General features: G+C 43.8%; 1 protein-coding gene across 2 annotated transcripts in view; it reads left to right on the plus strand.

The window, feature by feature from the left end:
• LOC306820026 (uncharacterized protein) overlaps positions 1-12,338 on the plus strand; it is a 17,944-nt gene extending 5,606 nt beyond the window's left edge. Inside the window, exons 2-9 of one of the 2 annotated variants that reach the window (XM_079337669.1) lie at positions 1,570-1,664; positions 2,019-2,100; positions 3,303-3,666; positions 4,747-4,821; positions 6,898-8,051; positions 8,237-9,066; positions 9,777-10,010; positions 10,498-12,338. In XM_079337669.1, coding sequence (XP_079193795.1) covers positions 1,570-1,664; positions 2,019-2,100; positions 3,303-3,666; positions 4,747-4,821; positions 6,898-8,051; positions 8,237-9,066; positions 9,777-10,010; positions 10,498-10,751 — 3,088 coding nt within the window. In that variant the 3' untranslated portion in view covers positions 10,752-12,338. Of the gene's footprint in view, positions 1-1,569; positions 1,665-2,018; positions 2,101-3,302; positions 3,667-4,746; positions 4,822-6,897; positions 8,052-8,236; positions 9,067-9,776; positions 10,026-10,497 lie in introns of both variants that reach the window. The other variant, XM_079337668.1, reaches the window with a different exon arrangement.
• Positions 12,339-12,598: the final 260 nt, after the last annotated feature.

The raw sequence follows: 12,598 nt of genomic DNA on the forward strand, positions 1-12,598 counted from the left end.
AAATGCAGCTGCACACACACACACACACGCACTGACGTGTGCGCAAAGTGTCACGAGTCCAGATGGGAGTGGAGTGGATCAATACAAAGACAGTGGGTCTGCTTGATATCTCTGCTGAATGACTATCTCTCTCTCTCTCTCTCTCTCTCTCTCTCTCTCTCTCTCTCTCTCTCTCTCTCTGTCTGTCTTTTTTCTCTTTTGCTCTCTTTCCCAATTTTCTTCCTGGCCTTTTTTTTTTTTTTTTTTTAAGGCTGGTTCACTTTTTTTCTCCATCTCTTATTTTCCTTTCTTCCTCCCCTTTTTTTCCTCTGTCTTGTCTGCATGCAAATACACACACACACACACACAGAGTAATGAACACCTCAGGATCCAAAGCACGATCTTTCTATGGCCTACTTTTAAAAGACTCCAATGTCATGCGAGAAAAAAAAAAAAAGAGACCAATGGAAAAACATTGAGATCTGTGTGTTAGCAAAACTAGCCCAGAATGAGCCCGAGCAGGATCAGTCCGGCTCCTCCGGCCAGGATTCAGTCTGTAGAAGATAATCATGCTGGGCTCACACAGGTGGCAGAGTTTGAGCTCCTCTGGGTAACAGCTGATGATCCAGGGGTTGGAGCACTCAAGTGTGAAAAGCACAAGGCAGAATGTAAAACCACGGTCAGTGTGCTTCTCATTCAGAGGTCGCAGGTTAACTGAGTGATCATCATATGAAGCTGGAGTGAGTGTTCTCAAAAAAAGTTGAAAATCCTTGAAGTGCTGAAACTGTTGACATGCCAGCGTGTGACAGACGGGGTGCTGCGACTCGTTCATCCTTTTCATGTGACGCTATGTTTTTTTTTTGCCTTTGACTCATAACAGACTGGAGAATAATGCTCATTTTTACCTCACACAACAACTAAACTCAAGTTCATGTGTTTTTACATAAATAAACAAACTTCTGAATAATTTATTTTCCTGTTGAGATTTAAATGTCTTCCTGTTAAAAGTCATACGCTTTTATACAGAGAAGTATTGAGTATTTACCAATTTCAATCACCAACTTTTGTAACAAACTTCATCATTATGTAGAATGGGTATTGTTTGTCTTTTTTATTTTTGCTATCAGCACTGACACTTATCTAATCTGGACTAGCATCATGTCCGGCCTTGTCTGGTCATTAGATTTTTGTGGTCATAGAGTTGTGAGGGGGTCAAAAGGGAATGATCACTTCAACATTGTTCACAGCTCTGTAAAAAAAAAAAACAACACTTTAATAGGTTGATTGGAGATGCATGCAGGCTAATGGTTCAGTTTGTATTTGAGTGAATAAGCAGATCATCTGAGTGTAAGAGCTCCATGATCCAGGCACAAACACGCTGAAGAGAAGTTAAAGTCATCATTGTCTCGTTACCGTTTCTTTATTCTCCTTTTCATTAGCTTATGTGGAAGGGCCCACCGCTCTTTCTATTGATCTATTAGGTAGCCATCAGCTTATTGATCACTCTCTGACTTGATTGATGTGAAGTTTGGCCAGTAAGCAGATGGATTAAATGATAATTGTGTGTGTGTGTGTGTGTGTTTTCTGCAGGCGCGGCTGTGGAAGGAAAAGGAAAGGGACGCCCGTGAAAGTCTTTCTTACACACACCGAGGAGGAGAGTTTGCCTGAACACAGCTTCAGCCAAGGTGTGTGTTGGTGTGTTTTATCTGCATGTCAGCCATAGACTCTCTGTCTCTGTGTGTGGGTGTGTGTGTGTGTGTGTGTGTGTGCATCTGTCTGTGTGATTGGTATGGGGGTGGAGCATGTGCAACTGAGTGTGACCTACTTTGTGTGTGTGTGTGTGTGTGTGTGTGTGTGTGTGTGTGTGTGTGTGTGTGTGTGTGTGTGTGTGTGTGTGTGTGTGTGTGTGTGTGTGTGTGTGTGTGTGTGTGTGTGTGTGTGTGTGTGTGTGTGTGTGTGTGTGTGTGTGTGTGTGTGTGTGTGTGTGTGTGCGTGCGTGCGTGCGTGCTTTCATACGGACTGTTGCTGTGCGCTCTCAGGTGATCGTAAAGAAGTTGCAGAGAGTAAACGCTCCACGCTGGACGGATCTTTCTACAGCACAGAAAACGCCCCTCACAACTGGTGAGTAGTCAACAACATTGTTTCATTATACTACAACATCCTGGTCACTGCAGAAAGTTCCAGTATAACTAAATGTGATGAACAGCTCTGAAATGGAGTGTATCAGGTTTTGTTGGTGAGGACTTCCTTTTTTGTAATTTAAAGTCGGCTCCACACTTTGTACTGCACTGCATCTTTAATTCTACTTTATGTTTTATATTATTATATTATATTTATTATTATTATTTATAAATAATGAAAATGAAGTCAAGACAACATTAGCAGGTTGATAAGCAGGACAATCATCAGCAGTTGGAGGGGGATCGTTTGTTAAAGCATGCAGGCCTGTTTAAAGCTGCTCATTGTTCAGCTTTTAGACTGCTGATCTTAACTCAGCTTCGTCTGAATCCTAGCCGTCTGGAATCACGTAATCATGTTGATTAATTGTAAGAAACGTGTCGTTGACGAGACGGTAGGGTTGAACATGAGCTGCACTCTGAGGTCAAGGATTCATCTCGATTCAGTTTGTTTAGGAAGGGGACAGTGCATGTTAATACGACGCATGATAAAACACGGGTTCAAATGCCAGAATTTGTCAAAATGCTGAAATTTTCATCTGTAGTCCCCCGCCTCTGATGTTAAAAAGAAGGAGAGAAAAAGAAGGACAACACAAACTCAAAACGAGAAACAGCACAGAACAAAACCGTTTACGAGGTAAAACAACAGGACGGATACACAGATTAGAAAACACACTGATCAGAGCAATAAAAGCAGAAAACATAAAATACATATACAGTATGTTAAGATTGAGAATTACTGCTTTTTGAGCACTGTATGAGAAATGAGCCATACGGCTAAAAGGTAAAACATAGTTATTACAGCTCTGACAGATGTCTTTATGCAGTCTGATCGGAAAACAACAATTTAGAGCGGTTTGACACAGAAAGACAAAATCGTGAAAAAGAGAAAACAGCGCTTCCTTCAGCCTGTATCACTCTTAACTTTTCATATGACTCAGCACCTCTCTACATTAAAAGATCATGGCAAGGCTGGAAGTCCCTCTGTCTGTATAGATGTATTTGTCATGATTGCTTTTTTTGAATTAAACTTTTCTTAGTAACTACGTAACACAACTTCTGTAACTACACGTTGTCAAGAGAAAAGCACTGTGATGTTTTTAAGGGAATCACAAAGGATGTGTTTTGGTTTTTTTTATCTCTCAGTGGTCCATCGGAGCACACTCATGGTAAAGTGTCCTCGGGATCCAAAACCAGCTCGTGCTCCGCCTCCACACCCGCTCCTCCTGCTTCCTCAGCACCCACTCCGACACCACTCCCCGCTCCTGCCCCGACCACGGTGACGTCGTCTCACGCCCCGTCTCTGACCCCTGCGTCCACGGCTCCGGCTGCCCTGACCGCGTCAGCCCCCGCCCCGACCGCGAGCTCCTTCCCCCCCTCCCCAAACTGCCGCATCCGAGAGGTCCACTGTGGCAGCCAGGTGAGGCTGGTGGTCATCGCCATCCGAGACATCACCAAGGGAGAGGAGATCACTGTGGACTACAGCCTGACAGAGTGGGGAGAGAATCTGGTCAGTACTCTGAACCATACAGATATACATCTAGTATTTATAGATTCAGTCCATAATAAAGACTTAGTCCTGATGTTTTCATTGCAGCTGTGTTGATATGTTTTTGAAAATATATAAAGACGTGACAAAAATAGTGAAAACTGGTCTCAAAGTTTCAGGGAAAAGATGCTTTACTCAGTATCAGATTTTCAAAACTTACTGAGAAAAGAGCGATGTAAAAAACACCAGAAGTCTGCGCCAACATTTTACTCAGAGTTATTACAGCTTCAGGGCGTTATGTTTTAAAATATGACCCGTTTTCTGTAGGTTAATTTCAAACCCTCTTCAAGACGTATTAAATTATACAGACATTTCATCTCAAATGCCTGTTATAAAATCTGTGTTATTCTAACGAGCAGAAACATCACTAAAACAAAGCACACACCTCTGATGACTTCACATAGAACACCTTATGTGTATTCACACACAGTTAATCAGCTGCACACACACACACACACACACACACACACAGTTAATCAGCTGCACACACACACACACACACACACACAGTTAATCAGCTGCGCACCCCCCCCCCCCCCCCCCCCCCCCCCCCCCCCACACACACACACACACACACACACACACACACTCAGTTAAGCAAGGCACGAGGTTACCATGGTGATGGCCGAGCTCCAGCTCCCTCTCTACCTATAGTGCTTTGGCAACAGTAACCATGGTTATCACATGACATCTGTTCCTTTAATGGATCTCATTAGATTATATCAATTTATTTAAGACACATCTCACCAAGAAACGTCATCAACATCACAGAGAAACTCTTTATTCTAGTTTCAGTTTCTCGATCTGGCTTATTGACTTGTTCTGTCGGTTTGTTTCAACCTGATTGAAAAGTCCAGAGTTGATTACTTGTGATACATTTTGAAACTCTGTCTTTTTTTCATATCTTTTGTTTGCCTTGTTGGTAAGATCCAGAGTCCTCATCGAGCTCTGTAGAGTCCTCCCACTCTCTTTTAGTTGTTGATGGAGAACAATAATTAGCAGTGTGTGCCTGTTTTAATATGACTGCTGTGTGTCCCACAGGGTTTCCGTGGTACCGTGTCTCCAGCTCAACATGACTGTAATTCTGACGCTGAATCGGGCAACAATATCAAGAAGGTAAGAGCGACAGTGTTTCCCAAACGCTCTCAGTGATGAAACCTCTGTCTATGTATAGTAATGTAGATGCCCTGTGCACAGCACTGTCAGTCCTTAAACGTTGGTCAGGTGATGGCAGGAGACATCAGCGTGACAGAAAAGAAGGGGGAATCACTGCTTACAAGAAGGCCGAGTTGAAAAAAACCTGATGAATTTGTCCAGGCTATGTTGAAAATTCAGAGGAATTCATAATTGTACTCGAGTTATGTCTGCCCTTCCTTTAGTTTGCTAACTTTGTTTGTATGTCAGAGGAAAGGACAGAAGGCAGCAGACTTGTGTAATCTAAAGGCCCATGTTTGTTGACATTCTGTTTACAAACAGGACTTATGTTGAGGTTTGATTTAAATATTTGATCTCTTTGTTTTCTGCCTAATTTATATCTAAATAGATTCTGCAAAGATGGTTGTTTCAGAAAGGAAGAAAACAACTTCCTTAAACCCACACTGCTTCACAGTACCAGTTTGTCAGCTTTTTAAAAATGTCCCTTTGGATCAACAGCGTGTCTGCACGTCTGTGTTTAACACAGATGATTTCGGATCACGCTGTTTTAGAGACGGCAACAGGCCGATCTCTTTTTCTGCACTGAATTAGAAAAACATCTCCAAACACTTGGGACTCAGCAGCATCTAACCGCTGATGCTAACACAGTAAGCTGCAGACTGCATTCATACGCAGCAGGTTTAAAAACAGACTGCATGTTTGATTAGTCGATATCAACATTATACTGCTCTGTAACCGCGCGCCGTGTAAATGGGAAACTGTTTGCTTAATAATGGGCCGTAATAACTTTAACATGTTAATAATGTGTAATAGTGTTTTTTTCTTCTGTGAGCACACACAATTATCATTTACTGCAGGTGTAGAATAAAAAGTAACCAGGCACATTTGCTTGTTTTTTTTGTTTTGTTTTTTTCATTCCATGAATAACTTTTTTTGGTCCTTACCAGAACTTCAAACAACATGCGTGTGCTTGTGTTGCTACACAGCAGGATTTGTACTTACTATCCTCCTGGAAAGAAGTCATTGTATGAGAGAAGTGTCTGATACCTGATTCTGCTCTACACTAACTAAAAGCACTGACTCTACAATAAAAGTAAAATGTTCTGCTGTATCTGCAGGCTGCCTCCTGCCTGGATGTTGAACTCAACATGAAACGCCATTGTTCCTTAGTTGTTTTTCTACAAAGTCTCTAAGTTAAACTCCGTCATAGTGGAACAAGCAGCACCATCTGAATAGGCTTAGACACATTGTGCTGTCTAAACTGTGTGCAAAGCAGATTATCAACTGTTTATCTTTCCAGTGACGCTCAGATGTTTTTCATGGTGTAGACATGTAGAATCAACTCACAAAAAAGCCCAAAATTAAAAAAAAAAAAAAAAAAAAAAGTCACTGTTTTAGAGAAGAAACTAAATTGCATCATATGTCAAGCGATGCTTTGGTTAGAATTTGAAATATTCAATAAATAACCACAACATAGTTCATCACATATACACTCTTTCATTAGACAAAATATCCCAGCTTTAAAAGTCACAGTGTTTCTACAGCAGAGACCATGTGACTCATGATGAACTGACCGAACCCTCGAGTCTGGTGCGGCTCGAGGTTTCAAAAATCAGAAGCAAAACAGTCGTTCATAAATCAAAGTCAAACGTTGAGTTAATCGTGATATTGATTTGAGGTCAGATCAACTTGATTGTATACGCAGGTCAAGTGACTGCTTTGGTATTTGACTTGTTATAAACTTTAGTAAAATAAACTCAGAACAGACAAAGACGAAAATAAGAATTTATACTATAATAATCATTTATACTTTGGTAATCACACAAGGGGAAATTCGATAAAAAAAATAAAAAAAAATCAAGTTAAGGTAGAAATGTATCTATTTATAAATGAATCCAATTGTTAAGTTTTCACAATATCACTTGAATGCACTTCAACTTTGTCATACTTAAAGAAATTAAGTTAATTTTGCAAAAAAAAAAATGTCTCTGTGGCAAATATCAGATTTTTAATTGTGAGACTTTGTCGTACTTCCAGGAAGAGGAGCCTCTCCCTCTGACGGCCCAGCAGCAGCAACGGCAACGGCAACATCAACGACAGCAGCAGCAGGACTACGTCACCCCTTCGTGGTCTCTCTCCCCCTCCTCCTCTCCTATCTCCCACTCTGACGCCAGTGATTCAGACGCCGGAGACGAAGACAACGCCAGCCCCCGCGGGCGCACGCCTCGTCGCCGCAAAAAACGCCGTGGCACCCCTTCAAAGAAAAAGACCCCCCATCGGACCCCGCCCGGTCGACCCACGCCCGTCTCCAGCATTCCTCACCCAAGCCATCCACTTCCTTCATCCCACCCTCCGTCGCAGTCCTCCCCTCCCTGCACGTCTTCCTCCGTCTCTTCTTCAGCTAAGCCCGTGTTCAAAGCTCCCGCTCCGCTGGGCTCCAACAACACGAGCAGCACCATCATGAACACCCAAAGAGGAGGAACGTCCATAGACTCCATGCGGCAAACATGTGAGTACTGCGGACGCCACTTCCGCTCTCTCGGACGTCACCTGGATAAACACCACTCCCACCAACCAGAGGTGTGCTCAGCCCTCGTGGAGCGCTACACACAAATGCCACGCCTGCACGCACAGAACACGCACCCCACACCCGCCCACACACACACTCAGCAGCATTCGAAGTTGTCACAAGCTATGGGCCACAGCCACAGTTCAGATCTTCCGAACAGCGGCGTCCAGGACCTCTCCATGTCTCCGCCCAGTCACGGCGCAGCAAACCAATCCCCATCTTCCATCGGAAGAACCTGCACGCCTCCCGTACTCAGCCCTCCGCGAGGACAGAATGCAGTGCCGGTGTCTGTGTTAAAGAGGAGCCCGCCTCCTGTGGCGATGTCACAGTCGAGGAAGGAGGGGATACGCAGGTTCAGGAAAGAGAGAGCAGAGGGCGAGGACGAAGAGTTTGAGGGGCGTGAGGACGAAGAAGACGTGGAAGTGGTGGAGGTGAAGAGGCCCAAAGAAGAGGAGGACGTCGAGGTGGTGAGCCCTCAGTCCTTCAGCAGCGGGTCCGCCAAAGAGATGGTTCCAACAAAAGAGGAGGAGGACGAGGAGGACGAGGAAGAGGAGGAGGAAAATGGAGTGATGGAGGTGGAGGATGAAAGTGGGGCTGAGGACAAGGAGAAGGACTTGCTGAGGTAAGGAGGGCTACAAAATCAAGGGCACAAAATAGAGCTGCAACTAAGATGGCTAATTCATCAGTCAAGTGACAAACTTTCTGTCATATTGAAAATGTGTCTGTTTGAGGGTTCTGAGTGTTTTTATACGACAGTATTTCCTTGAAGAAATTAAACTTTTATCTCCTTTTTTTTTTTCCCTACAGTGGTTCGGGGCGTCATCATCTGCTGCCGCTCCTCTCGTCCTTGTCCTCCCTCGTCCTGTACCTTCGTCGACTGCAGCACTCGGCCTTCCTGTCTCTGTCTCGACAGCTGCAGTCGGCCGAGGCGTGGCGTCTTCTCTGCCACTCCAGCCTGGCGCTCCTCATCCTCTACAACCGCCGGCGTGAGTGCGAGGTCTCCAAGCTGTCCATTGCGGAGTACCACGCTCGTGTCACTCCGCAGTGCCCCGTCCCCGTCCCGCCTGGTGCCCCTCCGGCTCTCACCCCACTCGAGGCCTCCCTGTCCCCGTTCGAGCGCCTCGTGCTCCCTCACCTCCCGAGAGTCGGGGTCCAGGGTAAGCGCGGACGAGTCCAGCCCCTCATCCTCCCCCCTCACTGCGAGCCCTGCCTGGAGCTCCTCCTGCAGACGCGTCAGGACGTCGGCGTCGACCCCGCTAACCCGTACGTTTTCGCTCGGCCCTATCACTCCCCCGCCACCCCGCTGCGAGGCACCGACCTCCTCCGCAGCTTGGCCCGTTCGAGCGGTACCCGCAATCCTCGCGCCCTGACCCAGACCAGGGTCCGACGACAAGTAGCCATTCTGACCCAGCTGCTGCTCCTCGGAGAGGGAGAGGACCCTGGGCAGCTTGAAGGCAGCGCCGTGGAGAGGCTGGAGCACTTCCTGGAGAGAGAGTATCATGTGACACAGAACTGTGCGGGGATTGGTCAAGACCCAGGCCTGATGGGCCGAGTGGGCCGAGTTGTGCTGTGTGGAGAGAGAGATGGAGTTCTGTTCCGAGGGATGAGCCTGAACCACATCTGCCTGGAGCTGGATGGTGAGTTGGATAGTGTGGTTTTTTTTTGTTGTTGTCCGAGACGTGTCAGTGCTTCATGGTGTCACACAGTGTTGGTTGGAGAAGGATGAGGCTCCGCTTTCCTTATTTTGTTTATATATGTGTGTGTGGATAAGAGAGTGATGTGTTGAAGCTGATCCCAGCAGGTATTTTTTTTCTGATACGTAGACTTGAGACTTGGCAGATACAGATGCTCTGATATCTGTGCAGTTAAACATCATCTATATAAATAGTAATAAAACACAGATTAAATACATTTTGCTGCTATTTACAACAACAAGCTCTCTGCCAGCAAAGGGGTGTTTTTGTTTTTTTTATCACTAGAGGATCTTTAACATGAAACTATGTGCAATTCTGGCATCTGATTGGTGCATTGACTGCAGTATTATAAGATACCTGGTGTTACCTATCAGGTGTTTGCATAAGCTAATATTTCTCAAGCCGATCTTTTAGAGATCCTTGGAAGTGAGAAGTGTCCAAAGCGCACGATTTATTCACAGAGGCACCTCAAGGTTCAGTGCTTGCTGCCTGTTTATTTAATATTCAGCCCCTTTTATTAGTTTAAAAAAAGCTCTTTAAGATATGTTTCATGTGGGAGAAGTCGGACAGAGGCGACAGGTTAGACTAATGAAGTTCCCTCTTTTGTTGCCTCCTCTCTCATTGCCACCTTCCCTCTCTTGCCATCCGCCCAGTCATGTCAGGAAACTCTGCAGACTCGTACTCAGAGGGAGAGTCTGAAGGTGAGCAAGTGAAGGAGAAACCAGAGCTGCCCTCCCCTTCTTCAACCTCTACACCCACCCTGTTGTATGTGAGGAAGGGCAAGAACAACGGGAGGGTTGGACGACCAAAGAAGCTGAAGAACGTCCAGCTCGCCTCGCCTCCTCCTCCTTCTCCTCATCCATCGGCAAATCGCAGGAGAGGCTCAGGTCAGCCCACATCAGGTCTGTTTTGGTTTCTAAGGATAGGACTCATACAGGTCTGAGACACATTGATGTTTTATGATTACACACATGAAAAGGAAAAGTCCTAACTCCTTCATGTTATCTAATGTTTTTATCATTTTTGATTTTTTTTTTTAAACAAAAGGCTTGTCCTTTACTGCTCCCAGATCTTACAACGTTCAAAGACCTGACCATTTGATTCATTTTAAAATCATTTAGTTTAACAATCATTGGTTGAAGACCTCGGTGTAAATGCACTTACATAAAATGTATAATTTATATATGATTTAGTTTGAAGGTGAAGATAAGAAGTCCTTAAAATAAAGAAACTGTAAAGCCTATGAAAGAAACTATTAACACTGACTAACACAGTTTGTTATTTTAGTGTCTACGTTTGAATGTTACGGTTTTCAAAGCACACTGGGTTAGGTCCAGTTAGAAGCTAGATCTCATTCATCCCCCTCTTTTGTAGGAAAGCGAGGCGTCCTGAAGCGACCCTGGTCCGAGGCGGAGCGCGCTGCAGTTGAGGAGCACCTGACCCAAAACATCACAGAGCTGCGAGTGCCCGCCAAGGCCGACTGTGAGCGCTGTCTCCAGCAGTGCCCCCTGCTGGTCAGCAACCACCGTGACTGGAGAGCCATCAAGTTCTACTGCCACAATCGCATCCAGCTGCTGAAGAAAAACCAGCGGCGTGAGAGTGAGCCCATGCCCCTCGCTGTCTGCTGAGAGGTGGGCCAGGGCAGGTGGCGTGCGTGTTGTGTAGCAGCAGATTTTCAAATGGTACCCTGTTGTCCAGGAAATGCACTAATTTTGAGTGATTGGTCCTAAATTTCACAAATTTTCTTTAGCATTGTTTTTTTAAATTTTTTTTCCTTAATTTACTCTAATTTGACACCTGATAGCATTTTTTTTTTCTTTTGGCCATACAAGAACAGAAATTTGAATATTTATTATTTTGCTGCTCCACTTTAAGGTCTTAAAAATGACACTAGAGTCATGATGGTGCTCCTGGTTTAGTGTTACAGGTAAGTCTTGATAAAAGCGGGGCACATGGAAAGGTGCTGTATGAAAGCGCTCTGTATGGCTCTTGCTGTAGCCTGGCTCGTGTTGTAAATGGACATTCTTTTTCCTCTCCTACCAAAATGGACACACTAAACTGAAATGTAAATGGGAGGGGAGGCAGTTAAACCTTTCAGTGTTGTTATTTGAACGTCGTGAAGTAGCATTAGTGTTGATGCACTTAGAGACGTTAATAGGACAAATGGCCTGTGCGCGGGCTACACTTTTCTAACTAGTGGTTATATTTAAGTAGAGTAGGAATAACTACTGCTAATAGAAGAAAAGCAAGCGCTTTCCTACAACAAGCTAGTTCTTTTCATACAGCTAACTGTGCAATTCCCACTATGGTTTCAGTATATTTGGACCTTAATTAACATGTAAGGTACTAGTTGAATGAATAACTTACTCTTTTGCAGTTTTTATTTCATTAAATGAAAACAACATAACGATGGAGATAATTTCCCTGAGTGGGAGATGTGATTTCATGAGCGAGACAATTAAATGGCCTCTGAATGTTGTGAAGTTACTTTTAGATACCTAAGATGTTTAGTAAATCACAAAGTCCACAAACATGAAGTGTTTGAAAAACGTTCTCATTTCCCCATTGTTTGTGGGTTGTTTTTTTTTTTTGTTTACTTTTCAGCCTGTTGCACATTTGTTATTCAAAGCAGAAGCAAAATGTGCTGAAGGCCTTTAAGCTGGATATCACTTTATGTGTGAAGAGGAGACTTTCCTTAAGTTTCGTTGGAAAAGAGAAAAGTGGGCATTTATTGGAGAAGTGATTGTTCTGTGTTTCCATGTTTGTTGCATTGTCTGTGTTGTTTCTTTCCCAAACGTTGAAAGCTCCTCTGGACCTTTCCCCACCACACTACACGGTTTGCAGCTTGACCAGATTTTTGGTTTCTCTTCAGTGTTGCTAAATATCTGCGTCCATAGGACAAAAAAACCTCCACGAAACCTCAAGACAAGATACTTGAAGTGATTTTAACCTTTTTCTTCATCTTTTGTTCTTTATTGTTCTAGCCTAGCCAGTTACATTGTACATAAAACAAATATATTATCAATATGCTAACTGGTTGTTTGTGCTTGACTCTATGTAGCTTTTTTCATTTCTCAGTTGTTGCTATCTGTACATAAAAGCCTGTTTGTAAATACTGTTCAGAGAAACAAAGAAAAAACACAATGTATGACATGCCTTCGTTATTGTGTTATGTTTTTTCTTTTTTTTATAAGTCTTATAAAAATTTGAACTCATGTTTTTCTTCTGTGGTTATTTGTCTATTTTTACATTGAATTAAATGTATCCATCTATTTAAACTATTACAAGTGAAATATTTCTGTCAAATGAAAAAAAATGAGATCAGAAAATGGTTTTGGAAAAAAAAAAAAAAAAAGTCATATTTGCAGAATGGTCTCCCAAGTGCAGTTCACTACTAAAGACACTAGAGGGAGATGTTGGCTCATAAGCTATAGAATATGAAAGCGAGCCTCTTTGGCTGTGGCGCTATACAAAG

The sequence above is a fragment of the Symphodus melops genome (genome assembly GCF_947650265.1).
Source record: "Symphodus melops genome assembly, chromosome: 2".
NCBI classification, from domain to species: domain Eukaryota; kingdom Metazoa; phylum Chordata; class Actinopteri; order Labriformes; family Labridae; genus Symphodus; species Symphodus melops.